We start from the raw sequence: 24,615 nt of genomic DNA, 5'->3' as shown, positions 1-24,615 counted from the left end.
TCTTTCTTCTCCCATTGATGATCTCATCTAGAATTTAAGTCGACTTAACACCAAGACAGATCTTTCACACTCTACTATGCTTGCTGGTAGAGAACAAAATATTCGTAAAAGGCAATGGATATTTGGATATGAGTTGTTACAGTACTAGATGGTGATACAAAATCAGTCAAAGTCAACTGACGCTTCATTCTGAGTCTCAACAATCACAGAAATAAATGTGTAGCAAACTTGACACTCGCGTTAACAGTAAGGGTGACGCCCACCTGTTAGTGGGGTTTCTGGGCAACCTGGAAACATGGCTGGGTACCCCTGCCATGATGATGATGATGACGACGATCCTGATGGACTGAGTTGTCAATTTCGAAAAATCTCATTTATGGCTTTGTCTGCACCAAAATAGCCAAATATGTGATCCACATACATGACCACAAATATCACAGGTATATTGTGTGATTATGTGCTGCAATGGTAGTTCTCTGCCTTTCAGTTTCAGACTGTCTTTGAATCTTTTCTTTTTACTCTCCCCACACACAAATTGCAAATGGCTAAGGAGCTGCCGTTATACAATCACTCCCCAGAGGATGGCTGGGTTTCTGTGCACTATGCATAAGCTATGGGTCATGCAAAGCAATCTCCTGGAGCCTGGCCAGGTACTGGTAGGAGCCCTTGCGCGCGCACACACACACACACACACACACACACACACACACACACACACACACACACACACACACACACACACAAACACACACACACCGAGAGCTCGATAGAAAGCCATATAGAACGACGCCTTTCTGTTGTGCGAGTAAAAACTGTACTGCTGTCATTTGGTGTAGAATATTTCTGTAGAATATTTGAATGTTACTACACTTACCTTGTCTGAAGCATCAACATCTGCATTCTTGCTCAAGAGAACATCAACCACATCACAGTTGCCATGATCAGCAGCATAGTGAAGTAAAGTTCGTCCCAACTGCATCAACAATACAATAACAAGTCACACAAATGATTGACAAATTCTATTTCTCACTCTGTCCTTCACTTCTGTTCCCTGCTCCACAATCTTTCCTATCACATCCACTCTACTGTTCTTGTGTGCCCAGTGTAACACGACACATCGAGTCTACATAATCCATACAGTCACACTTCCTTATTTCTCTCAACACACAACTGACACACACAAACCTCGACTGCAACATCCTCCATTGACATAGAAACAGTCTGAAACACACAAAATTAACAACACGACATGCAAAGTATGTTCAGGAAGACAAACAGTACTGTTTCCACATCATTGCCGTCTGGCAGTCTTCCCTTCAGGATGATGTCAGCAATGTCCACGTTGTCATAAACAGCCACAATATCCAATGCAACACGACCATACTGTTCACACACGACTCAATGACACAATCACAACAAGTTGACAAATCCCTACGTCGCCCTTCCATTTTGTTCCGTGACATTCCACAATATCTCTTGCAATATCAACTTTCTTGTTCTTACATGCCCAATGGAACACGAGAGAACTAGTCTAGACACACCACACACTCACACACATTCATTTCATTCTGTCAACACAACTGACTGTCACACACCTCAACTGTAAGATCTTCAACTCTTTTACTTGCCAACACCAACCGACCAGCTGTTGACATGTGACCATTCATCATAGCAAAATCAAATGCAGTCCTACCAAACTAACCATATACAATGCGTATTAGCAATGTGTTGTCCAACAAGCAATCAATACAATACAACTGCCAGCAGACTATCCATCACTACTCATAATACAACACCATGTCTGCTAGTAAAACACTCATCTACATCTCCTGCTGCAGCATACACACAATCAACACTTTCTAATCGAATATCAAATCATCTCCAACTCTCTCTCCTACACTTGACACACTTTCAACTTCACATCGTTTTTCTTACAATCAACGAGATCTACTCAAATACCATTCCAAAAACAAATCAAGTTATGCTAATCAACAATTTTGTTTCTATGTGTTTGTAATGTTTGAAATTGGTCAATGTTGCCTAGTAAACGTCAATCAAATAGGAAAGTCTTTGTGGTTAATTATATTTTACAATGTCATCTATCATTGATTTAGTTCAATAAAAGTCAATCTTAAATAATTACTAAAACATGCACACATGGAGATGTCAAGTATGTGGGCACTTGCATGATACACAAAGTTTCTGCTACAGATGGACTTCGACCGATTAAGTGACAAAGTAGCAAAAACTAACAATGTTACTGAAGAAATAAAACAATGTTTCACTTTGACATAATAAGCACACACACACACACACACACACACACACACACACACACACACACACACACACACACACACACACACACACACACGTGGAGCATATTCTGGTATAGCGTTGGTTCCAGACGTTTCCCCCTCCCCGTACTACTGCACGTGACAGGTATATGTGGTCAAAAGTAAAAGGGGCGAGCGAGCGCACTTCTACTGCAGACGAGTTCAGGGGCAGGAAAGCTATTAAATATGAAATGCTCCGCACCAATAGAAACTTCCGCTCGCTCCGAGAGGTGATTTTGATTGGTCTACAACAAGAACAATACAACTTAGTTTACGGTTACAATTCTAGACATGCTAATTAACGTTGTTAGACATAGAGTCAGGCTCGTATTACAACAGCTGCAGCGTTTCTTGCAATGGAGGTCTTCCCGAGTGAATTAGAAATCGAAGCTAACCCTCTACTACATAGACTGATCCTTGTATATTCATTTCAGATGATTCAATAGCGGAAGCAGTAACTGTTTGCTGTCCTCAATTCGTGATCGAAGCTCTGAAGCCGTTTCAGCACCTCTGCATACATGATATGTCTGTCATCTGGCACGAGGAGACGATGTTCTCGCATGTTTTCCAACTGGCTATGGCAAGTCTATGATATTCCACATGATGCCAAGCGTGTGCAACACTCTGCAGGTCATTGATAATGCAGACTGCTCTTTGCATCCAAGCCATTGATGTCTCTCATGAGAGACCAGATAGCAAGCTTGACAGAACACGGTGTAACAGCTGTAATGATAGGCGCTAGCTTGTTTGAAGACGAACAGATTCGATGTGGTGATGTTAGCGTTGTGTTTGGCAGTCCAGAGATGCTCTCATTGGAAAAACGCCCTCCAACAGAGTCGATTCCGCGATCGCGTCGTTGCTGTTGTTGCAGACAAAGTTCACTGCGTCGTTCAGTGGTTAGCCTGTTTTTCCTGACTGTTTTGATGCTATTCGAATGGAACTGACTGATGAGACACCTACATCGTATTACGATTGCATTGTGCAACATAATGCAGTTAGACTAATAGTATAATTTGGATCTAATAGCTTTCCCGCCCCTGAACTCGTTTGTATTAGCAGTGCATCCAGACGCTTTCCCGCTTGCTCCTCCTACTCTTGACCTCGTATACCTGTTCTGTGCAGTACTTGGAACGCAGGCTAGTAAGGTTTCCAAAGTTAATATTAACATAAATTAATATCAATATTAATATCAATAACACAAAGCAGCTTAGTTGTCTTATAATCTACAGTACAGTACCACATTCGTCTCGAATGATTCCTTGCAAATATATCAATTATGGCATCAAGGTCAATTTTTATTGAGTAGTTAATGTGAAGTAAGGCAAGACTACTTAGTCTTTCTTGTCCCATCGATGATCTCATGTAGGATTTAAGTCGACGTAACACCAAGACAGATCTTTCACACTCTACTGTGGTTGCTGGTAGAGAACAAAATATTCGTAAAAGGCAACGGATTTTGGATATGAGTTGTTACAGTACTAGATGGTGATACAAAATCAGTCAAAGTCAACTGATGCTTCATTCTGAGTCTGAATAATCACAAAAATAAATGTGTAACAAACTTGACACTCGCGTTAACAGTAAGGGTTACACCCACCTCTTGGTGGAGTTTCTTGGCAACCTGGAAACATGGCTGGGTACGCCCTTGCCATGATGATGATGACGATGGACTGAGTTGTCAATTTCGACAAATCTCATTCATGGCTTTGCCTGCGCCAAAATAGCCAAATAAATACTGGCAGGAGCCCACACACCACACACACACACACACACACACACACACACACACACACACACACACACACACACACACACACACACACACACACACACACACACACACACACACACACACACACACACACACACACACACACACACACACACACACACACACACACACACACACACACACACACACACACACACACACACACACACACACACACACGACGTACATGGAAGCACAGTGCATAGTGCACACACATGTACACACTCACAAATCAGTTTGGAAACTTACCTTGCTGCATATACACATTGCAAAGAGACTAGTAAATAGCAATGTGTTAGGCGAGCAATGGTGTTCTCTCTTTACTCTCTTTATTTAGTCACGTAACAATGGTTGCATCTAATTTCTGTCAAACAAATGCGGGAACTCAGAAAACAGACTTTGAGTTGCTGTTCTTCTGGCTTTGTCTTTCATTCTTCGTTCACAGTTAGATCGTCTGTCTCACTCGTTTACTGAGATAGTCGCATAACAATGGTCGCGTAATCACGTGACAATTGTTGTGTCACAATAACTTCTGTGAAAAGTAACACGCGGAAACTCAAAAAAACAGACTTTTCTCTTCGTTTAGCTGTTTCTTTCCATTCCGTTTGTCATACATCAGCCTTAATTCTTTATTAGTCGCATACGGGAGCAAAATCTAAAGTCATTTCACTTTTCTCGCCAGGAATTATATTTGAGTCAACTCCTTGAAACGAGACCCTTACTTCAATTTTAGCGCATATGTTACGGAGTTCAAATAACATTCATCTGGCATTTTTGTTTTGTCGATACGTCTTTCCGTTTTGCCATAAATCCATATGACAAGTGCTGACGTATGCATATATATTGTGCCATACATATATGTAGCCCGTTCTTTGCCCGGGCCAATTAATTAAGTTAATTAACACAATTCCAGTGTCTAGACTCTTGGAGCATAATAAAATTTGGTTATCTAAGCAAAGACACCCATGGACGACGATAAAGTGGATATTCGTCATTGGAGCATTGAGTTTCACGGCAGAAATTGTTTGGAAAATGCTTCGAGCAGTAGTTGTCAACCATGCAAGGCAAATTTTTGTTGAGGGGTCTGCATCGTCCGTGGATCACGTTGGCCATGACATCACCGACAAAGTAAATTTGAGCAAATTTAGCAGTAGAATTTTCAGGAGGAGCAAGACTTCCAATAGAATGATAGATTTGTCCCTGAACTTTGAAACAGGGATTCCAACCGGTGCAATCTTTAATTTCATCGCATCCAAAGGACGTCATCTGAAAAGCCAAGTTATACACTCACGTGTTTGAGAGGAAACGCTGCGCTTCAACCGATTGTTCCAAAAGGAGCTCGACCAATGGGGTGGGCGATTTGGGTATGGCGGGTAACAAAACTCTTCCGCCACTGCAGCAGATGCCAGGCGGTTCCTTCTTCCATGTCAGTGCTTCGCAATGTTTGCACTTGATGTTCATTTGCCTATGTTGTTGGGAGTAGGCTTCAGTGTAAGATATTTAATAGAAACGTTTAGTAAATGACAGCAACATGCACGATAGAGGAGAACCTGTATGCCAAAAGACCGTTTGTGGTATTGCTATAACTACGATTTTCCATAAGCATTGATGACGGTATGCATTGCCTACATAGACACAGTTCCAAAAAGAAGACAACTTTGTTAGAAATTAGAATATTTTAGAAGTACGTGATTATTGATGTGCGTGCTAAGTGCGTGTTGAGAAAGACAGCGGTGCTCATCGTTAACTCTTTCATTGACTGCAGAAGAAGTTTTAGTAGTAGCTTTCACGATCCATCGACCGGACGGGCACTGCGCTGGCGCTGTCAGTCAAGCCGGCGAGTAGCTTCGTTATCTTTTTCCTGTCGCAGTGATAACTTTTGTCGCTTTGCCTTTGACAAAATAGCAGACAGAGAGCGCTTTTTGGGAGGCATTTTGACAGTGTACAGGCAGGTTTGCTGTAATGACAACTTTTTTCACGCTTTAGCCAAACAGCAGAGCGTTTGTGACGTCACAATAGGTGACGCAACAATGAGTAGGCGTAGGATGACATCAAGAAGTACAGATGAACGCCAGCAACGCCTACGTTTAGGACACAGACTACCGAAAATGTCACCAGTTGCTATTCCAAAGTGAGAAAAGGCCGCATGCTAAAGGAGAAGCGAGGAAGTGCAGCGGTTTGTGAGTGCATAGGGAACAAACTTTTTGTGACGTCACGATTTTTAAAAAAAATGCCAACACAAAGCAAAGTACAGGGTACTGGCCACCGCGAAGAGCACTAGTTGCCTTACGAAAGTAGAGAAGGTCATGTGCTAAAGAAGGAACAGAAAGGAATAGCAGTTTGCGAGCAATTACAAAACAAAAATTCGAAATGGCTGCGCCCATGGGCCTACTTTCCTTCATATACATACATACATACATACATATACATACATATACATATATATATATATATATATATATATATATATATATATATATATATATATATATATATAAATATAATACATCTCGACCTCAATTGATATGACAAGAGAGAGGCTCACTTCGCTCACTAATAAGATTAATATCAATAAATTTACTAGTAGTACAGTTTCTCATACATCACATGATCTACAGTAACACATACGCCTGCACAGTCCAAATAAAATTTACAACACATGTAAACACTCACCATATCCTTGTGTTTAACATTTGCTTTTTCTGTTAATAGAATATCAATGATTTCATCATAACCTCGCCATGCAGCGTCCACTAGAGCAGTGTGACCCTGCAATGACAATAATTGTGTTTTATTGTTTGTCTCTACTGTAATATCCGTTCTATCACAAACCTCATCATATCATTTAAATCTCATTCTCTTCATTCATTCATTCATTCACTATCAACACTTACCAGTTTATCAGTTCTGTTGATATCTGCTCCTCTTGACAACAAAAGCTCAACTAATGACTTGGAGCCATTCCTACAAGCTTCTATCAGTGCAGTCCATCCCTACATTAGAGTGAATTGTTATGAACAACAATAAAACGAGTCACTCAATCAATAACATACACATTCATCACACGCATCTACTTCAGCTCCTTGGTTCAATAGACTTTCAACCTCATCACGTGACTCGCTCAACACAGCCCTCAGTAGTCTATCATTCAATCTTTTGATGTCTCTCTCACTCATTCTAACATAACAGTAACACATCAATAACAATAAATCCTTCCAATTTCATTCACAAACGACAATTCACTCACATAGATAGTTAGATAAATAGATCTAGCTAGACAAGTAGCCCTATCAGCCTGAGTACGGTTGGTCTTCCTAGGGGACCTAATCTCGTCAACACAATTTTTACCTTGGAAGCTCATGCGCACACTGCGTTAGATTGTACTACAGTACTTCACAACGATAAAACGTAGCCGTTCAATCTAGAATTCACAATCATGTGACTTTACATACTCACATGACTTACTCACTATCACGTGTCTACTCTAGCGCACGTGCCCGTGCCACTGCTAGTGCTAGCGTGGTAAACAGAAAGTTCAAAGACTGAAAGTCTGTACGTAAACGTAACGTAACATCCATTTATAGTACTCCTGTTCGTGTACACGTATGTTGCGAACAAATGGTTGTGAGGAGCGTTGTCGTAGCTATAGACAGAGAAATTCTAGGAGCAGCGCCGAATACAGCATTTTTGCTGCTGCATGCATGTTGTAAACTTACACACAAACGTCATAGCTTGGTATAGCAATTAATTAAACCGCGAGAAGACTTAGCATGGAGACAGACAGAAAGAGAGAGATAGGAAGACAGACAGAAAGACAGACAGACAGAGACACAGACAGAAAGACAGACAGAAAGACAGATAGACAGAGAGACAGACAGACAGACAGACAGAGTATGCATACGCACGCGCACACACACACATGCAAACGCACGCACGCACGCACGCACACATACACACACACACACACACACACACACACACACACACACACACACACACACACACACACACACGCACGCACGCTCACACACAGAGCGTACAATCGTTACTGTACCCATGCTGCACCATATTAGCAATATAGCAGGTATCACATTGCCTTGTGGAAGAACCTGTTTGTGCTCTTTGGGTCCCTCGACCAACGCCCCTGAACGAATTAATTGCCCGCCATGCCGTAACAGCAATTAACTAAGAAGTGACGTATCAAAAGTTTTCTTCGTGCTAGCCGTCACTCCGCAGGAGTCCCGGCTCTTTAGACTCCGTGCAACGACCGACAAAACAAAAGACCGCCTTCTCTAGATACCTATTGTAGAATGCGGCGAATCTATTAGCTAAAGCTCAAACTGTCTGTGTGTCTGTGTGTCTGTTCGCGTTTGGCGACCACGTCTTTTGTCCGTTCGCAACGAAATCGGCCCGCACACTCAGCATGCGCAGAGGAAGGTTTACGTAAAAAATAAAAAAATAATGGACCGGGTCCTCTCTCGAGGGGTCGACTCCGGCCTAAAATTTCCCGATGACGCAAACGCTACACATTCCAGTTCATTCGAACACACGCCCACACCAGTCCTGTGTAGACTGTATGCATCGTCGTCCTTCGCAAAGCTTCGAACAATCGAATATCTCTTGCCGACGAAACTTACTCTTCCAGCACTTTCGTTTCTCTCCAAATTCTGATTAAGATTGCACGTGACGTGTCCACAGACCTATCTTTACACTACAGTATCTTGTCCGTACGAAGGACGGGCCATGTATAGTAGTCGTCCTCTAGTAGCGCTGTTAATTAATATAACAGAAACACTCTGCAGCCGCTGGAAATGACACGAGCAGGTCTAGTATAATGTAGACAGCGACACACCACCGACTAGCTTGTAGCTACCGTCGACGCATACGATACCGGAAAACAGAATGGTAAAACTGCATGCAACTAACTCTAGTCATGCAGCTTACTTAGTAGCATCTTTAAGATCAATCTCTGTCCGCGACGCTCCAGCTGACATGTCGTGCGTATGGCGCGCGATGTGTGTCATAATTCCGTCGGCTGGGCTGCGCTAACTCGTCGGCTGGGCTGCGCTAACTCGTCGGCTGGGCTGAGATATCATGTTTCCACAACTAATTTGCATCTCAGCCCAGCCGACGACACGCGTCAAGTGTGTCATAATTCCGTCGGCTGGGCTGCGATATCATATTACATGCACGTTCTCCTCCTAGCCCATGGACGTAGCACGCGTAAATTGTGTCAAATTTTCCTCGGCTGGGCTATCCTAACTTGTTGCACTCGTCAGCTGGGCTATCCTAGCATGTTCCACTTGTCATTTGATATCTCAGCCCAGCCGACGAGAAGCGCGTCAACTGTGTCAAATATACCGTCGGAAGTGAGATCGCCGTTGACAATATGGGAACTGAAGGGAATGGGTTCTGGTGACGCATGCGCACGATATATCAGAGGATCCAAGTTGCAGATGGACTCACGACTGCTACTCGCGGCTAGATCGATTGCAAGTGCAAGTGCTCGTCACTCAAATTATGGAGGTGCTTGATAAAGCTTTCTCGCTGGCTGGTCTAGCGTGATTCTCAACTTCTGGTAAGTGGCCCTGATTACAGATGTTGCGTTTTGTGTTGAGAAATCACAGTATGCATAGAATTTGTGGAACATTTTAATGCAATTTACTATACCTGTAGGTGGTAATTGCATCTGCTAATGGTAGTTATTTAATTAAATTATCCTCTTTGTGAACATGGTTCACAAATTTTGCCATTGTTTTATGTATAGGTGTACATAATAAAGCTATGCATTGTGGATGGATGGGTAAATCTATGTGCACATGTGTTGCTTTCATGACATGTTGAGTAACATGCTAATTCCCATATTAATTAAGTAATTTATGTTTTGTAAATCTTTTGTGAGTCACATTCCAAGTTTTCTAATGACGAATTGTGGGCTTGTTATTGGGACACTAAAACAATGTACCCAGTATAATACAATGAAGAAACTTTAAATGGAAACTTAATTGGCATCAAACTATACACACAACATAATTTATTATGTTAATACTGGTTTCATTGTTTGCTATAGCTACAGTTGATAAACATTATATTGCTGAAGGTTGCTTTTACGCAGAGGCATTGAGCTTGTGACTGCACTCGAACACTAGAGATTGTTTACTTTGGAACTCAATTAACAGCTGTAGAAATTCTTTGCTATTTCCAATTTTATTGACCCTATTTTATCTAAGGGTATGGTGCTAGAGGTACTGATGCAACACAATGTTAATTGGCAGTATATTGTTATCGATATATTCTAATAGAAATTTTTATACATGTATTTACATGTATACAATGCAGTACACTAACCCAATTGGCTTTTGAGCATGGCAATGGCAAGCATGATGTTTTGTCTACACGTACTACGCATTATGTTATGCTGTACGGCAGTATCCTTTTTCTGATGTCAAAGAAGAGAATCTTAATCTAATAATGATGGTTATGAGCTTGCTATGTAAAAGATGAAACAGTATGTGTAAATGAACTCTGTTTTACAAGCCTAATACTATATTGTCATACTTTTAAATTGCTAGTTTTCAAGCTCATGTTTGGTACTTAATGTCTTTTAGTCTTTCTACATCTTTGTTGTTGTATATCAGAACTGTTCTCTATTTAAACAGTTGCAAAATTGGTTTAATTAATCTAGCAAAATTGGTTTAATTGTCAGATTAGGATAAACCTATTGCATCAATTCAGTAAAAGATTGCAATTTCATTATAACAGGAAATCAACCATTGTTGCATGACCAGTAATTGTTGTTAATGTTTTATTACCGTCTGTAATCAAACAAACAGTGCATCACAAATATCTAATTTTAGTGTATTTCATACAAATTTTAAATTGTGTGGAATCGACTACTTAAGTTATGCCATTTTTTTCTAAATTGTATACGGTTTATTAAATTTTATTTACCAGTGGTAAGTGCACAGGGGCAGAGAAAAAATGTTTTAGAGCAAGTGACGGATGCTACTTCCATGATATAGCCTCGGCCTCCCAGCCGTGTACGTGTAGTGCCCATTGGATCCTCAGCCTTCATTTGATTCAACACACACAATTTGAAGACTGTGCAATAACTACCTTTGGTCATTGAACATATTTGCACACTTCTTGATTTCACTCACCTATAGACCGCAGGAGCAAAGTGCTATGTTTGTTTCTATATGTACTCCAATAATAATAATAATAATAATAATGCTAACTGTTCATTGTAGTTTATTCAAACCTATAGACACTCTGCAATTAATGTTGCAGTCTAGTGTACAATACTAAATTAGGTGTAGCTGCAACTGTGGTAAACAATTGTTAACTGCTGTGAATAGACTGGCAAAATTAGATAGTAATCTAGGAACTAATTTTATTGACTATGGGGAAGTACCTCAATTGAACGGTATTTTGGTAAAAGCAGAAATAGTTTTTGCTACCACTGTACTAAGGAGATTATCTATCAGCTTGCCACCATTTTAGCTGGTGCCATGTCACAATCTACAGCTGTACAGTAATTCAAATTGACCTTGAAGCAATATCAGGATTTTTCCATTTTATTACAACTTCTACAACATGATTTGAACAATTAAACTGCAACATGGAATCTTACATTAACAAAGTGAAATCCTCTTGTTATAACTTAACTGTGCAGATGTTTTAAACTAACATGCAATGGAAACAACAGTTCAAAGAAGCAACAAAAATGCAAATTTACTAGACTACTCCAAAGCCAGTTGCCTGCATATCTAAAACAGCATTCATATTTGCCGTAAACTCGTCTTGGTTGTCAACTTGTCTAGGCAACTCTAAAATCATAGCACACGTCACTGCATTCGGAAACACAGATCTTGTGCTGGACACTGTGATTGTTGATGGTTCATGGAATCCCATCACTGGAATCTCGTTGCAACCTGTGCAGAACTGCAGCATTGTCCTCAGGTTTGTGCTTTCTAGAGAAACATCAGTGTCAAAAGAACATTCTTGTAGTGCAATGTTTAATTGATTCATTGACAAGTATTTGTGTAATATATATGTAGAAAGCCTTGATTACCTGAATGGTGGACATAGTGCACAAAATAGTCTTTTAATTTTGGCGGGAGTGTTGACTCATAGGTCACTAGATTCAGGAACAGTCCACTTGTTAATGGCGTGCTTGCTGAAGCAGTAAGCAGAGGTCTAATTTTATCAGGATGCCGTCTGGCAAGATCCATTAGAGGGCCAAGACCGACAGATAGTTGATCTAACTCTGCTTTTCTGGATAACACAATTTCATGCAGAAGGATTTTCAACACCATGTCAGCTTTGTTAGTTGCAGTCACTTTGTGAGTATATCCAGCAGCTATGATGAATTCCCCTAGGCTTGCGACAAGGCTTTGAAATTCAGGGCTGTTGTCATCATTCATTTCACTGATCTGCCAAAATATATTGGTATGTTAGCCATGTAGGACCATGCACATTTGAAATTAATGCTTCTCACCTTTTCTACTGTGTCGGCCAAATTTGGATCTGGAAGATCCAGTGGAGAGATCTCATCTATGACGCTGTCTAGAGACATTGTTGCCATATATGTATAAATGGCTGGGGCCAAGCAAGGGAATGCAGGCCCTCCTTGCAATGCAGAAGCTGCAATCATTTGTCCTGCTACTTTGTAGAGTCCTCCCATCAGGGCATCCATATTATGCATAGGCAGATATCGGCCAGGACGTCCTTCAAAGAGTCGAACACTTTCTGTTGGACTAACAAGACTCTTTAAAAGCAGCGAAAAAATTCACGCTTAGGTCCTCCGCCATCTACAGCAGGCTCAGCCTCAAATCTAACCCGTAGTTCACGGTTGTAGTGGAAATCACCTCCCTTAAAGAAGGCGATTGCATCAGTAAGTATTTCGTTTCGTGAGACAGTCAGTCTCATTCGAGGCAGTCCAGAAGTAGTGTCAGGTCCTACAGTTGCAAGCAGCTTATTAATGGTCATGCTCTGCTGTGATCTTGTGGTGTCCTACATTTGAAATATAGTGCTACAATAGATATATGCAGGCAGACAAATGCAAGCAAACCTGATCAAAATCACTGGGTTCAGGCATTGGTAAATCAATGGCATCTGAATCTTCCAAGACTGGACCTAGACACAGTATACTTTGTGCAGTTATTCAGTGTCAATAATTACAAAATGCTACATACTAGGCAGAAACTGGGGTAAAGGAGAGCTTGAAGCAGTAGAACTACATCTTCTTACCTACACAATAAAATTTTCTGTTGATACCATATGTTTATTATCACTACAATTGCAGACAAAGAGTGCCTCGGTATTGTTGTCCAGTAACAGCAAAGCAGCCACCTCAGCATCCATTTTACATTGACGTAGTGCTTTTTGGAGAGTATCAATTGAATGGTCAGGAAACACTTGCATGAGTTGTAGTAATGGTTCCGAATGGTTCTCTTCAAACAAAAAGAAGTCATTATATCGGACTCCCCATCTTATGGTTTCATCGACTGCTCCCTTTACCTTTACTACTTCCACTCCCTGGAACACGAGATGTTTTTGCGAATCCAGCTGGCTTGTATTCTTTAGTAGAATCCTGTGTACAGAATTTATCTTTTATTAGTAACTTTAGCTGTACGATTTATGCAGATATCATAAGTCATATTAATGCAATGACATTAATTAACTTAATTAATTAGATTAATTAATTAATTAAATCTAAATCTAAGTCAATTAATTAATTAATTAGACATTTGGGACAAAAATTAATTGCAATACAGTATTGGCATTTGCTGTAATTGACTGCATTAATTTACTTAAAGAATCAAAACATCTACATACACTGTTTGTAATGAACGTAGCAATATGAATTATCGCTGAGAATTTCAATGCTTTGTAGATTACAGTATGTTCCTGGCTATTGCTAGAACATACACTGTTTGTAATGTACGGATAGCAATATGAAGTATCACTGAGAATTTCAATGCCTTGTAGATTACAGTATGTTCCTGGCTATTGCTACAACATGCAAACATGGGAATCTTAAACTTATGAATTCATCAAGTAAGCAACAAATAATAAACAGAATTAATTAAGTTTACAACATCGTAGTACTGTATTCTAAAGAAAACTCAAAGCTACATGTGGTCTATAGAAGGTAGTCCTTATGTAGTCTCTAAATGTGTCACACTATGTACATACTTACAGAGAGTTGCTCGTCTTTTTCATTTGTTGGCCTTAATTCGCTTTCATCCTGAAACGCAGAAATGTGTAAACTTGTCAATTGGGCTGCTCTATATGTTAGACTAATAGACTGCCACCTCAGATTCAACATCAATATAATAATACACTACAGTAATACATGTAACTGACATAGAAACACATACACTCGTAGATAAATCTTAGTACTGACTGACTGATCCTCTAATAAGTATGTATACGTTTGTGGCCAGCAAACATTAGTAGTTGCAGTGTGCACTTACGTGGACAGTTAGTATCTGATGTACTATTGTTTGTGAATTGACTGTTTGACTGTCTGTTAGTCTATACATTGCTTCTACGTTATCAACACATTCAAATACATAACAGTTACAAAGTGTATTATGCAACTACATTACAGTTGTTTGCAAAGTGACAGTCGTCTGTCTGTCTCTCTGTCTGTCTGTCTATCTGTATGTTTGTCTAGCTGCCTTTATACTTATTGGCTCGAGAGTCCAACCGGTGATCTCCAGCTGGACTCTGGAGCCTACTATATTTAAGTCTTCTATAGTAAACACAATCTAACAAAACATACCATTGATGAATACTCTAGCACACTTGAAATGTTACTTTTCTTTGCCTGGTGTTTTCCAATAGTTTTCTGCTGTTTTCTTTTCTTGCAGCGGTTTATCTCTTGACGTTCCTGAGGGTAAGAGTTGCTTTTACGACATTCATTTCTAATGTGGTCCCTGAGAGCAGACATGGGAATTTCCAGGCTGCAATCCGGACACTTCATATTGGGCTGCAAATCTGAATTAGTAATGTCATCCTATTCACAAGGCAAATACTGGTATCAGTCAATGAATGTCATATGTTGTAACAATAAATTGAAGTATTAACTAACAACCAGGCATATCTATATAGTTTTGCATCTTTCTTCAGGTAATTGACGCAGAGACAGGGACTTGGTAATAGGTCGTAAATAAATCTTTGCTTGATCAGTCATAAATTTGAGATTTTTTGCTGAGGTCATGACTTTGCAAGAGTTCAAGTCGGCGTCGAGGATTGAGTCTCATCATTTCATACCCAGTGCGTTCCAATGCAGGGTAGGTGTCAAGAACGGCATTGTGTACTTCTAGACTGTCATCTGTCTGACCAATGCTTACTCTTTTCTCACCTAAGCCTGCCCTGGAAAGTTTCATCTTTTCCTCAAATGAAGGGGGTGTATTGCGCTGATGATCAGCCAAGCAAACTAATGTAAAAGTCCAAACCTGGGATTACTAGTACTTGATTTTTGATGAGAGGGGTTTTTCCGCATGCTTGCCTCTTCTCTTCTCCCTGCTCCAAACTTTCTGTGCTTGCCGGTTTTTCTGTGTTTGTCATGTCCAAATAGACGACGTTGTTCTGCAGCTACGGACATTGACCTGAGCTGGCTGCTGGAAAACTCGTTGGGCCCCACCCGACTGGACTCTTGATCAGTTTGACTGGAATTCCTTTGCTCGTTCGTTCCTCTAGGCTGGTTTTGACCTTGTTGGCTTTCTTCTGCCCTTTCAAGATGTTCCATTGCATCATGCAGAATTCTTTTGGCAGCTGATATTTCAGATTCTTTACGTGACATCTTCCAATAGATATGAGAGCTCAAGGTCACTCTTGTCGACTAACTCTAGCAGACTACTGAAGTCCTGGAAGGTTTCTGATTATAAAGAGAGAGTTGGCATCTTTGAATGCATCGTTTCTAATTGGCTAAGGAGGTGAGAGTTGGTGTTGTGGCATCATAGGACATGCAATATTAAAGAGTTACAGACTTTCTCTTAAGGTATGTATAACAAGAGCAATGTGTGTACAGAATTCGAATAGTTTCACTTCTGAAGAATCTACTACAATGTACTAAGGAGGTGAAAGTTGGCGTTGTGGCATCATTTAGGACATGCAATAATTAAAGAGTTGCAGACTTTCTCTTAAGGTATGTATAACAAGAGCAATGTGTATACAGAATTCAAATAGTTTTCACTCCTGAAGAATCTACTACACTGTGCTAGAGAGGTGAAAGTTGGCGTTGTGGCATGTCATATGACACGCAGTAATTAAAGTGTTGCAGACTTTCTTTCAGGTATGTATAACAAGAGCAATGTGTGTACAGAAATGAAATAGTTTCACTCGTGAAGAATCAACTAAACTGTACTGTTGTGGTTGCATGTGCCTTCCACTTGTTGCTGATCATTGCATTATCACCTTGACCAGGCGTATACTAAAAACGCCTTAGCTGTGTACTGTTGTACGTTCGGTATGTTGACACGTGAGGATAGTTCTGTTTGAAGCAGTTGCTGCTCGCTTGAAATTGTGGCACTTCGACGCTAACCGTAGTTAGAAAGTTAAATTAATTTATTCTTGCGTTAGGTACTGTGCCTCTATGATTCTTTTCAGCAGGAAACTTCCGCTAACATTGCGGCCAAAGTAGTTGCTTGTTTGTTGAATCTCGTGGCATCTTTGTGGTTTTTAGTGATTGCTAAATGCATACTTTTGGCGAGAGAAGACGGAGGGCGTCACTTTCTCACGTTAAATGCAACCTGAGCATGCACAGCTCCTCCTCTTTTTTGACTTCTGCGACTTCATGGCTAGACGAGACGTACGACTAAAATGGACGCTTTTTTGCAACTTGTACGTGTGTTTCTGAGAAGAGTACGCGACTTGCTAGAGTTTGAGGGAGGACAGCAACAACACGATCACTGGGAAGATTGCTGTCTTGAAGGGGAAAGGCTGTACAGACACCTTATACGTATAGTAGAAGCAGGGGAAGGAAATATGCGCCCTCTAACCGTTTCTCTAGGTGCCTTGATTGAGATCATTGCAGTGGTTTCGCACTTGTCTGAAGAAGAGCAGCCTAGGTATACAGTGGAGGCGGTACAATGCGGTGGAAGAGGAAGACCGAGGCTTGGCATTGGACGAGATCAATTGGTCTTTTTACTTGACCACGATTTTGCAGTTACCGACATATGTGATCTTTTTGGCGTGTCTAGAAGCACGATTCAAAGAAGACTGCGAGAATGGGGCATACAAGTATGCCAGCGATTCAGTAGAATTTCTGATGCAGAGTTGGACAGGCTAGTCACAGAAGTGAAATGTGATTTCCCTGACGCTGGCTATCGCTTAGTACAGGGACACTTGCGCTCAAGGGGCTACAGTGTTCAGCAACATAGAGTGAGATTGTCTGTAGCACGTGTTGATCCAGAAGGAGTAGCTGAGAGGTGGGCTAGATCTATACCGAGAAGAGTGTATAGGGTTCGTGGACCAAACGCTCTCTGGCACATCGACGGAAATCACAAGCTCATAAGGTAAATTATTTAGATGCATCATACAGATTTTACATCTATACCATTTGTGATCCCCCCCCCCCCCCGTGGTGCTTGTTTATTGTTTTATGCACTTCATAGGTATCGATTTGTAATACATGCAGGCATTGATGGATTTAGCAGACTGCCAGTGTATTGCAAGTGCTCAACTAACAATCGAGCATCCACTGTTTTCAGTGTTTTATAGAAGCAGTTGCACGTTATGGTGTGCCCTCAAGAGTGAGATCAGACAAAGGTGGTGAAAATGTAGAGGTTTCTCTCTATATGCTGCAACGTCGAGGCACTGGAAGAGGAAGTATGATAACTGGTTCAAGTGTCCACAATCAGAGAGTAGAAAGATTTTGGAGAGACTTGTTTGAAGGCTGTACTTTTCTATTCTACTTTCTATTTCGCAATATGGAGATAATGAATCTACTAGATCCTACAAATGAGGTGGATTTATTCTGTTTACATTACATATACACTCCTATAATAAATAGGTCACTACAACATTTTTGTAATGCCTACTCCAGACACACCATCAGTACTGCAGGAAACAGAAGTCCATTGCAGTTGTGGATAGAAGGAATGTTAAGAGGTGCTTCTTTGGATGAGTTGGAAGACTTGCAAGAGGTTATGTGCATGCATGGTCATGTTTATGAGACTCTCTGTCCTTATGTTGGGAGAACTCTATTTTGTTATAGGTTGAAGACTTGGATCAATATGGCATAGATGGCAATGGTCCTGTACCTCTTGATGGGCTCCAAGACCAAACAGTGGTTGTTCCTGAAACCATTTCAGAGCTGAGTCAAGCTGATCTCAATGCTTTGCAATTGCACGTGAACCCGCTAGAATTTTCGGATTGTCATGGCACTGATTTGTATGTTCGTGCTCGTGAATTTGTTCAAGATGTATTTTTGTAAAAGTATCATTATATTCTTTGTGCAGCTGATTGTTTGTGCAGCTTTTGAGGTGGTAACTATGGGCGGTTTTAGGCGTGGCATAGGTACCAGAGCCAAAACAAAATTAGCTACATGTGGGAACGTTACAAATGCAGCTAGATTAGGCGTTGTTTCTAAATGCATGTTATAAAATGTAGTTGTTTTCAAGTGATGGAACAAGCCAAATGTTACAAGTCGGAGAGCCTCGACGCTAGGCCGGCTGGCAATCTTCGCCTTACGTGATGAAGTAACGGGCGTGATCATTGTTCTGTTTGTGGGTGGAAAACATATGTTACAAATGGAGAGCAAAACAAGCAACTCACCACAGATTTTCCAGCTCACAAGAATGGAAAAGTCTCGTTCTTTGCGCAGCTTCTCTAGAAGCGTCTCGTTGTTTGTGCCGTTTCTCTAGCTAGACGTCGCCTACTGTGCACTGTATCGTATTTACAGCTATCCTTCTAACCGCAATTTTGGTTGTTGTAATGAGGTGACCCCAAAGCCAAAACAAAACATCAATGTGGGAAACATGCACGTGCACTTGTAGATTACTAGGCGTCTGTTCGCTCTGACTTTGGATACCGTAAAACAAATATGAATAGAGACGCACTAGCGTACTTACAGCTCAGCCGAGCCGCTTCGTCCGACAAACAGACGCTGTCATGGACAATACACGTTCCCCTTCGCAAATTCCCGTCAAGCGCCAAATCTAGTGATCTTAGGAACAACACAACGGCTGCTCAGCCACGCACACCGAAAATTCAAGCTGGCAGACTGCAGAACCACTATGCAGAAACTCTGTGGAACAAGCAAAAGGTTACAAGTCAGGTACAGCTACACATCCTCGCTCCTGGTTGTTGTTGGGGAAACATACACGTGCAAATGTAAACTATAGGCGTTGTTTCTCTGTGCTAAATCGGTAAAGCAAAGACTAAACACCATGCATGTACAGGACGGACGCCCGATGGCCGAATTCTCGGTAGCGGCTACCAAAGAAAGAGAGGTGGAGCCTCATGATGACATCACGTTCGTCTATTGGTCGGTCATGACACCACTTCTCGTCTATTGGTCGGAATAGCTTCATTTGCATCTGTGCTAACCAATTATCTATACGGTCGGTCGGTCGGTTGGTCGGTTGTCCGGTCATCGAACGACTACGTACTATACCAGAGCCCGGAAATCCGGGCCTCGGGTAATTAGCGTACTATGCGGCGTGGAGAAGAGACTGTATAGAAGAAGATATAACATTCAATTCGATAATTATCAAAATTTGTGTTGAACAACTCATATTATCAACAGAAATACAATTAGAATTAGAACTATTTTGATTATAAATTATAAGCCATGAAGACCTTGTAATTCATTAGCACTTTGCAGCTAAAGTGATGGACATCCAAATAACTATTATAGATGGAGATATTAATATCATCTATTCAAACTATTTCAGAATATTACCACGACCAGTATGTACAAGTTTGTATGTGCAGTTTTACTTCAAAAACTGCACACTTGCAGAAGTAGTGATCAGCTGTGTTCATACTATATGAGCTGATTTCAAATAATCGGGAGCTCTGCTCTGGTATTACATGAAGATAACATTCACTCCTTCATATTAATATTTGTGTTGAACAACTCCTGTCATCAATAGAAAACAATTTGAATTAGAACTGTCATGATTAAAGTTATCTTTACCAGCCACTTGAAGACATTGTAATTCATAGCACTTTGCAGCCAAAGTGACATCCAAATAACTATTATATATGGATGGAGATATTAATATCAACTATCAACTATTCAAAATATTACCACCATCAGTACAAGTTTTTATGCGTCGTTTTACTTCAAAAACTGCACATTTGCAGAAGTAGTGATCAGATATGTTTATACTTAATGGCCGATTTCAAATACTCGGAGTTCTGGTATTACATGAAAGTAACATTCAATTCGTTTCAAACTTAATATTTGTGTTTACAACTCAGATCATCAGCAGAAATACAATTTGAATAAGAATTCCTTTGATTAACTAAGTAAAAAAGCCGTTGAGAATCACTGCAATATTGAACATTCGAAAAACAAGCAAAATCTAATGCAGTTGCTTCCAACTGACTGAACAGCGTGCGAATTATCTTTCTTTACGTTTAATTAATAGTGGGCTGCAGCCTAATTAACAGGTATATTCAAAAATGCACATATAGTTGCGTCTAATCACACATGCATACTCTCATTACCCATAGACTTCCCATTCAGAGGTTGCAAATATAAACTGACTATCCAATTCAATTTCAACTTTCTACTTTCTGTGATAGTAAGCCACCCTAATCAAATCTTGTCTTTGCTTTCTGTGTAGCCGTGCACTTTGATGGATCTATATGCTTAGTAGATGTAGATTAGCTGACGAGTCGTTAGCATAACCCTCATCATTGAATGCAGCGCCGTCCGATACAGAAAGAGTGCTTATTTCAGCCAGTCACAACTGCAACATCCTTTTTACAAAAACGTGAACACCAAATTCAATTCTCAACTGCTCATAATTTCCACCAACCATGCATATTTATGATATTGATCAGATGATAAGAAAATATGCGTATTAATTACATGAATAATACCATTTCTTGCTGTAACTGTGCAAACACCATAGATCTATAAAAACAACTGTTAGACACAATATATTTTTGGCAATCTATGGAGACTGTAATTGCATTATTAATTAGTCAATTAGCTAGAAATTATTAATACCGTTCTACAGCATCTAGATAGATGCTCCATCCGGACACGCACAAATCACCCGCTAGAGTGAGTTATAAAGTAGTCAAATTGATCAGACGATTGGGCAAAAATTTCATGGTCTAGATAAAAGAAATGTTCTGCATTCAATTGCTAGTGTATAGGCTAGGGCTACCTGACGCATGCAGAAGCTTTGGTTGCATGGTGATTCGTGCCTAGAATGATGTAGTCAAATGTATGTTATGTTAGTTAATTAAATATCTCGCCCGATGTAATACGTTATAAAGTAGTCAAATTGATCAGACGATTGTGCAAGGATTTCATGGTATTTATAAAGGAAATATTCTGCATTCAATTGCTAGTCTAGATGGCTACCTGACGCATGCAGATGCTATGTATAGACCTGGGCAATTCTTGCTAAAAATGATAGTCAAATGTAGGCTATGCTAGTGGAATTTTCCTATTTCGCCAGCTAGAGTGCGTTATAAATAATTAATAGCTAGAACATGGGTTGTAGGGATGTTGGCGTGTTATATCTAGAACCCGAAGCCGTGAGAGCCTAGCACCTCGATAATTAGAAGTTATAATTGATTTATAATATATCAACGTAACCGTTTAGTGCAGCCTTAATTGAATAAATGATTATTGTTCGTTAATTCTGGGAAGTGGTGTTATATCGTTGACCTCAGGTGTTAGATTGCGACCTAAGTGTTGTATCGCTGATATAACACCTGCAATGGACCAATGAGCGCACCTAAAGGTCACGTGATATGTTATAAAGTGTGTTATCAAATTGATTAAACGATTGGGCAAAGATTTCATGGTATATATAAAGGAAATATTCTGCATTCAATTCTTAGTTTATGGGGCTACCAGACCCATGCAGAAGCTTTGTATAGCTAAACACGAGTAATTTGTGCAGAAAATAATAGTCAAGTGTAGGTTATGTTAGTGAATATCTCGCCCGATATAATGCGTTCTAGAGTAGTCAAATTGATCAGACGATTGTGCAAGGATTTTATGGTATATGTAAAGGAAATATTCTGCGGTTACGTACACTAATTAGCATCTGTGGTAGTTATCGTATATGCAATTAATTAAATTTTAAATAAAAAATAGAAATTATTATGAACAATTTTGGCTACCTGACGCATGCAAATGCTATGTATAGACATGGACAATTCTTGCTGAAAATGATAGTCAAATGCATGCCCGGATCCAGGAATTTTTGAAAGAGGGGGTTGACCTGGTAGAGGTTATTTATAGCATTACTAATTTTTTTCTTTTTTAATGAAATTATATGAAATTGTTAAACCACGCCTATTGGAAAAGAGGGGTTGCAACCCCCTAAACCCACTAAACCCCATCTGGATCATGGCCTGCAAATGTAGGTTATGTTAGTTCATTTTTTATATTGCCCAATATAGTGCGTTATAAAGTAGTCAAATTGATCAAACGATTGGGCAAAGATTCCATGGTATATACAAAGGAAATTATTTTGCATTCAATTGCTGGTTTATGGGGCTACCAGGCGCATGCAGAAGCTTTATAACAATATTATAATTATGCTCTACTTTTATTAATTATTATTAATTATATAGATCTGTCTATCTTGTATCATCGCGTTTTCAAATTCTGCTTTACTACACCCTTTACTATAGCTGTTTAATTAACTAATTATAAAAATTAAAATAAGGTAGATACGTGATTGAAAGTGAACATTTTATTGTATTTATTTGCCTTGAAAAAGTATCTCAAAGTCCAAATATGATTCTAGGCTTCTACACGGAGACTTACAATTAATTAAGATTTTGCTGATTTTAGACAACAATATTTTTACACGCTAAATGAAATGTAAAACAAGAGATCGACTGACACTTACACTTGCAATCGACCTGCTAAAGCCTACACTACGCAGTGTCTGCGCAACGCTATATCGTGCAATGCTCTAACGTGCGCAATGCTATATCGTGCGCGTGCGCGTGCGTCATTGGAACCCATTCCCTGTTTCTGAGGGCAGTTACCATACGGCGATCTCACTTCCGACGGTATATTTGACACAGTTGACGCGCTTCTCGTCGGCTGGGCTGAGATATTAAATGACAAGTGGAACATGCTAGGATAGCCCAGCCGACGAGTGCAACAAGTTAGGATAGCCCAGCCGAGGAAAATTTGACACAATTTACGCGTGCTACGTCCATGGGCTAGGAGGAGAACGTGCATGTAATATGATATCGCAGCCCAGCCGACGGAATTATGACACACTTGACGCGTGTCGTCGGCTGGGCTGAGATGCAAATTAGTTGTGGAAACATGATATCTCAGCCCAGCCGACGAGTTAGCGCAGCCCAGCCGACGAGTTAGCGCAGCCCAGCCGACGGAATTATGACACACATCGCGCGCCATACGTGCGACGACTAGCGAATCGACTGGGCGTGTGTCGTCTTCAGACTTGCAGCTATTTCTATGCGATTAATTGCGCACTGACACGTGAGCTCTGATCTCACCAATTGCGCAACAAGTACTTTACTGTACAACAGGACGCTTAGCTAATTAAAATCGAGTTTCATCTTTCATGAATACGATCCCGAACACCAATGACTACTATGTATAGTCGGCAAGTCTAGAGAGAAAAATCACGCCTCAAAACAGAAATGTCAAAAAATGCGATCAACGTTTGGTTTGTTACAAACTTTGACAATCTATGTACTGTTTAAATATGCCTTGTTATTTTAATCCAGTCTTAGATTTGTTCTAGCAGAGAGTCTGCGCGACTATTGCTAATTTGCTAAAATAGTGACGTAACGAGAGGTTACTCAACAGAGTCTAAAGCTAAAAATTTTAGTGGCGTAGCCAGTATTGTACACCATACTATTGGGAAGTGGTCTAAGCTAGCAAACCATAACTACCGACATACACGAGTAGACTATACACACATCTTCACACTACAACCACCATGCAGTGTTGCATTAATTGCAGTGCTCGAAATAAGGAAAAAAGTTGGCCGGAAATAAAGTCCGACCAAAGTAGCTTTTGACCAGACTTCCGTCAAATTTGATCGGTCGTTCACAAATGTGCAATATCATAATATAACATATAGTATAATATATAATAATTAAATTATTATTTATGCATAATATATTGATAATGTATCCATACAGATAAAGAGCTGTTGTCACTGCTCTGTGGACTTCACGATGCAGTATCATGCACATGTACACTACCTGTACCTAGTTGAGCTCTAGCAACCAGATTAGTATGTGCCATTTGGGCATAAAGCCCACTGTCTTACTGGGATAGCAATTTTGTTTCAGGTAACT

The 24,615-nt window shown here is 40.2% G+C and overlaps 3 protein-coding genes across 9 annotated transcripts in view; 1 reads left to right on the top strand and 2 right to left on the bottom strand.

Moving 5' to 3' along the window:
• Window positions 1–1,378, bottom strand: part of LOC134176912 (serine/threonine-protein phosphatase 6 regulatory ankyrin repeat subunit B-like) — a 36,089-nt gene extending 34,711 nt beyond the window's left edge. Inside the window, exons 1-4 of the mRNA XM_062643594.1 lie at window positions 1,282–1,378; window positions 1,186–1,221; window positions 1,031–1,123; window positions 875–973 (exon numbers count right to left, since the gene is read on the bottom strand). Coding sequence (XP_062499578.1) covers window positions 875–973; window positions 1,031–1,123; window positions 1,186–1,212 — 219 coding nt within the window. The 5' untranslated portion in view covers window positions 1,213–1,221; window positions 1,282–1,378. The remainder of the gene's footprint in view (window positions 1–874; window positions 974–1,030; window positions 1,124–1,185; window positions 1,222–1,281) is intronic.
• On the bottom strand, window positions 1,289–9,129 carry LOC134176913 (ankyrin homolog). Of its 2 annotated transcripts, none has more exons than XM_062643595.1 (6): window positions 9,052–9,129; window positions 7,161–7,284; window positions 7,002–7,100; window positions 6,781–6,876; window positions 1,596–1,697; window positions 1,289–1,531 (listed from the first exon to the last, which is right to left on the bottom strand). In XM_062643595.1, the coding sequence occupies exons 1-6, from the start codon at window positions 9,099–9,101 to the stop codon at window positions 1,388–1,390; spliced, it is 615 nt and encodes a 204-aa protein (XP_062499579.1). In that variant the 5' UTR covers window positions 9,102–9,129; the 3' UTR covers window positions 1,289–1,387. The 2 variants fall into 2 exon arrangements, with proteins under 2 accessions (XP_062499579.1, XP_062499580.1); XM_062643596.1 differs by lacking the exon at window positions 9,052–9,129 and adding an exon at window positions 7,456–7,549.
• A 6,801-nt stretch (window positions 9,130–15,930) lies between these two features.
• On the top strand, window positions 15,931–18,579 carry LOC134176946 (uncharacterized). Of its 6 annotated transcripts, none has more exons than XR_009969405.1 (6): window positions 15,931–16,055; window positions 16,121–16,199; window positions 16,255–17,636; window positions 17,736–18,086; window positions 18,167–18,266; window positions 18,338–18,579. XR_009969405.1 is itself a non-coding variant. In XM_062643636.1 (2 exons), exon 2 carries the CDS (start codon window positions 16,942–16,944, stop codon window positions 17,638–17,640), a length of 699 nt encoding a protein of 232 aa, XP_062499620.1. In that variant the 5' UTR covers window positions 15,950–16,055; window positions 16,121–16,941; the 3' UTR covers window positions 17,641–17,718. The 6 variants fall into 6 exon arrangements, 1 of the variants encoding a protein (XP_062499620.1); XR_009969401.1 differs by having other exon boundaries at window positions 15,950–16,055; window positions 16,121–16,267; window positions 16,324–17,636; XR_009969403.1 differs by having other exon boundaries at window positions 15,950–16,055; window positions 16,121–16,347; window positions 16,403–17,636.
• Window positions 18,580–24,615: the final 6,036 nt, after the last annotated feature.

The sequence above is a fragment of the Corticium candelabrum genome, chromosome 3, assembly GCF_963422355.1.
Source record: "Corticium candelabrum chromosome 3, ooCorCand1.1, whole genome shotgun sequence".
Classification (NCBI taxonomy): domain Eukaryota; kingdom Metazoa; phylum Porifera; class Homoscleromorpha; order Homosclerophorida; family Plakinidae; genus Corticium; species Corticium candelabrum.
Note: the sequence above shows the minus strand (reverse complement) of the source record. Positions and strands in the feature narration are given on the sequence as shown.

What these genes read in the sequence shown, in the direction of transcription:
- LOC134176913 (XM_062643595.1), bottom strand. Translation starts at nt 9,101, where the DNA reads ATGTCAGCTGGAGCGTCGCGGACAGAGATTGATCTTAAAGATGCTACT. An exon ending in TCAACAGAACTGATAAACTG is followed by an intron (nt 6,877 to 7,001) that starts GTAAGTGTTGAT and finishes TTGTCATTGCAG; the next exon opens with GGTCACACTGCTCTAGTGGA. An exon ending in TTGAAGATCTTACAGTTGAG is followed by an intron (nt 1,532 to 1,595) that starts GTGTGTGACAGT and finishes TGGTGTGTCTAG; the next exon opens with ACTAGTTCTCTCGTGTTCCA.
- LOC134176946 (XM_062643636.1), top strand. Translation starts at nt 16,942, where the DNA reads ATGGACGCTTTTTTGCAACTTGTACGTGTGTTTCTGAGAAGAGTACGC.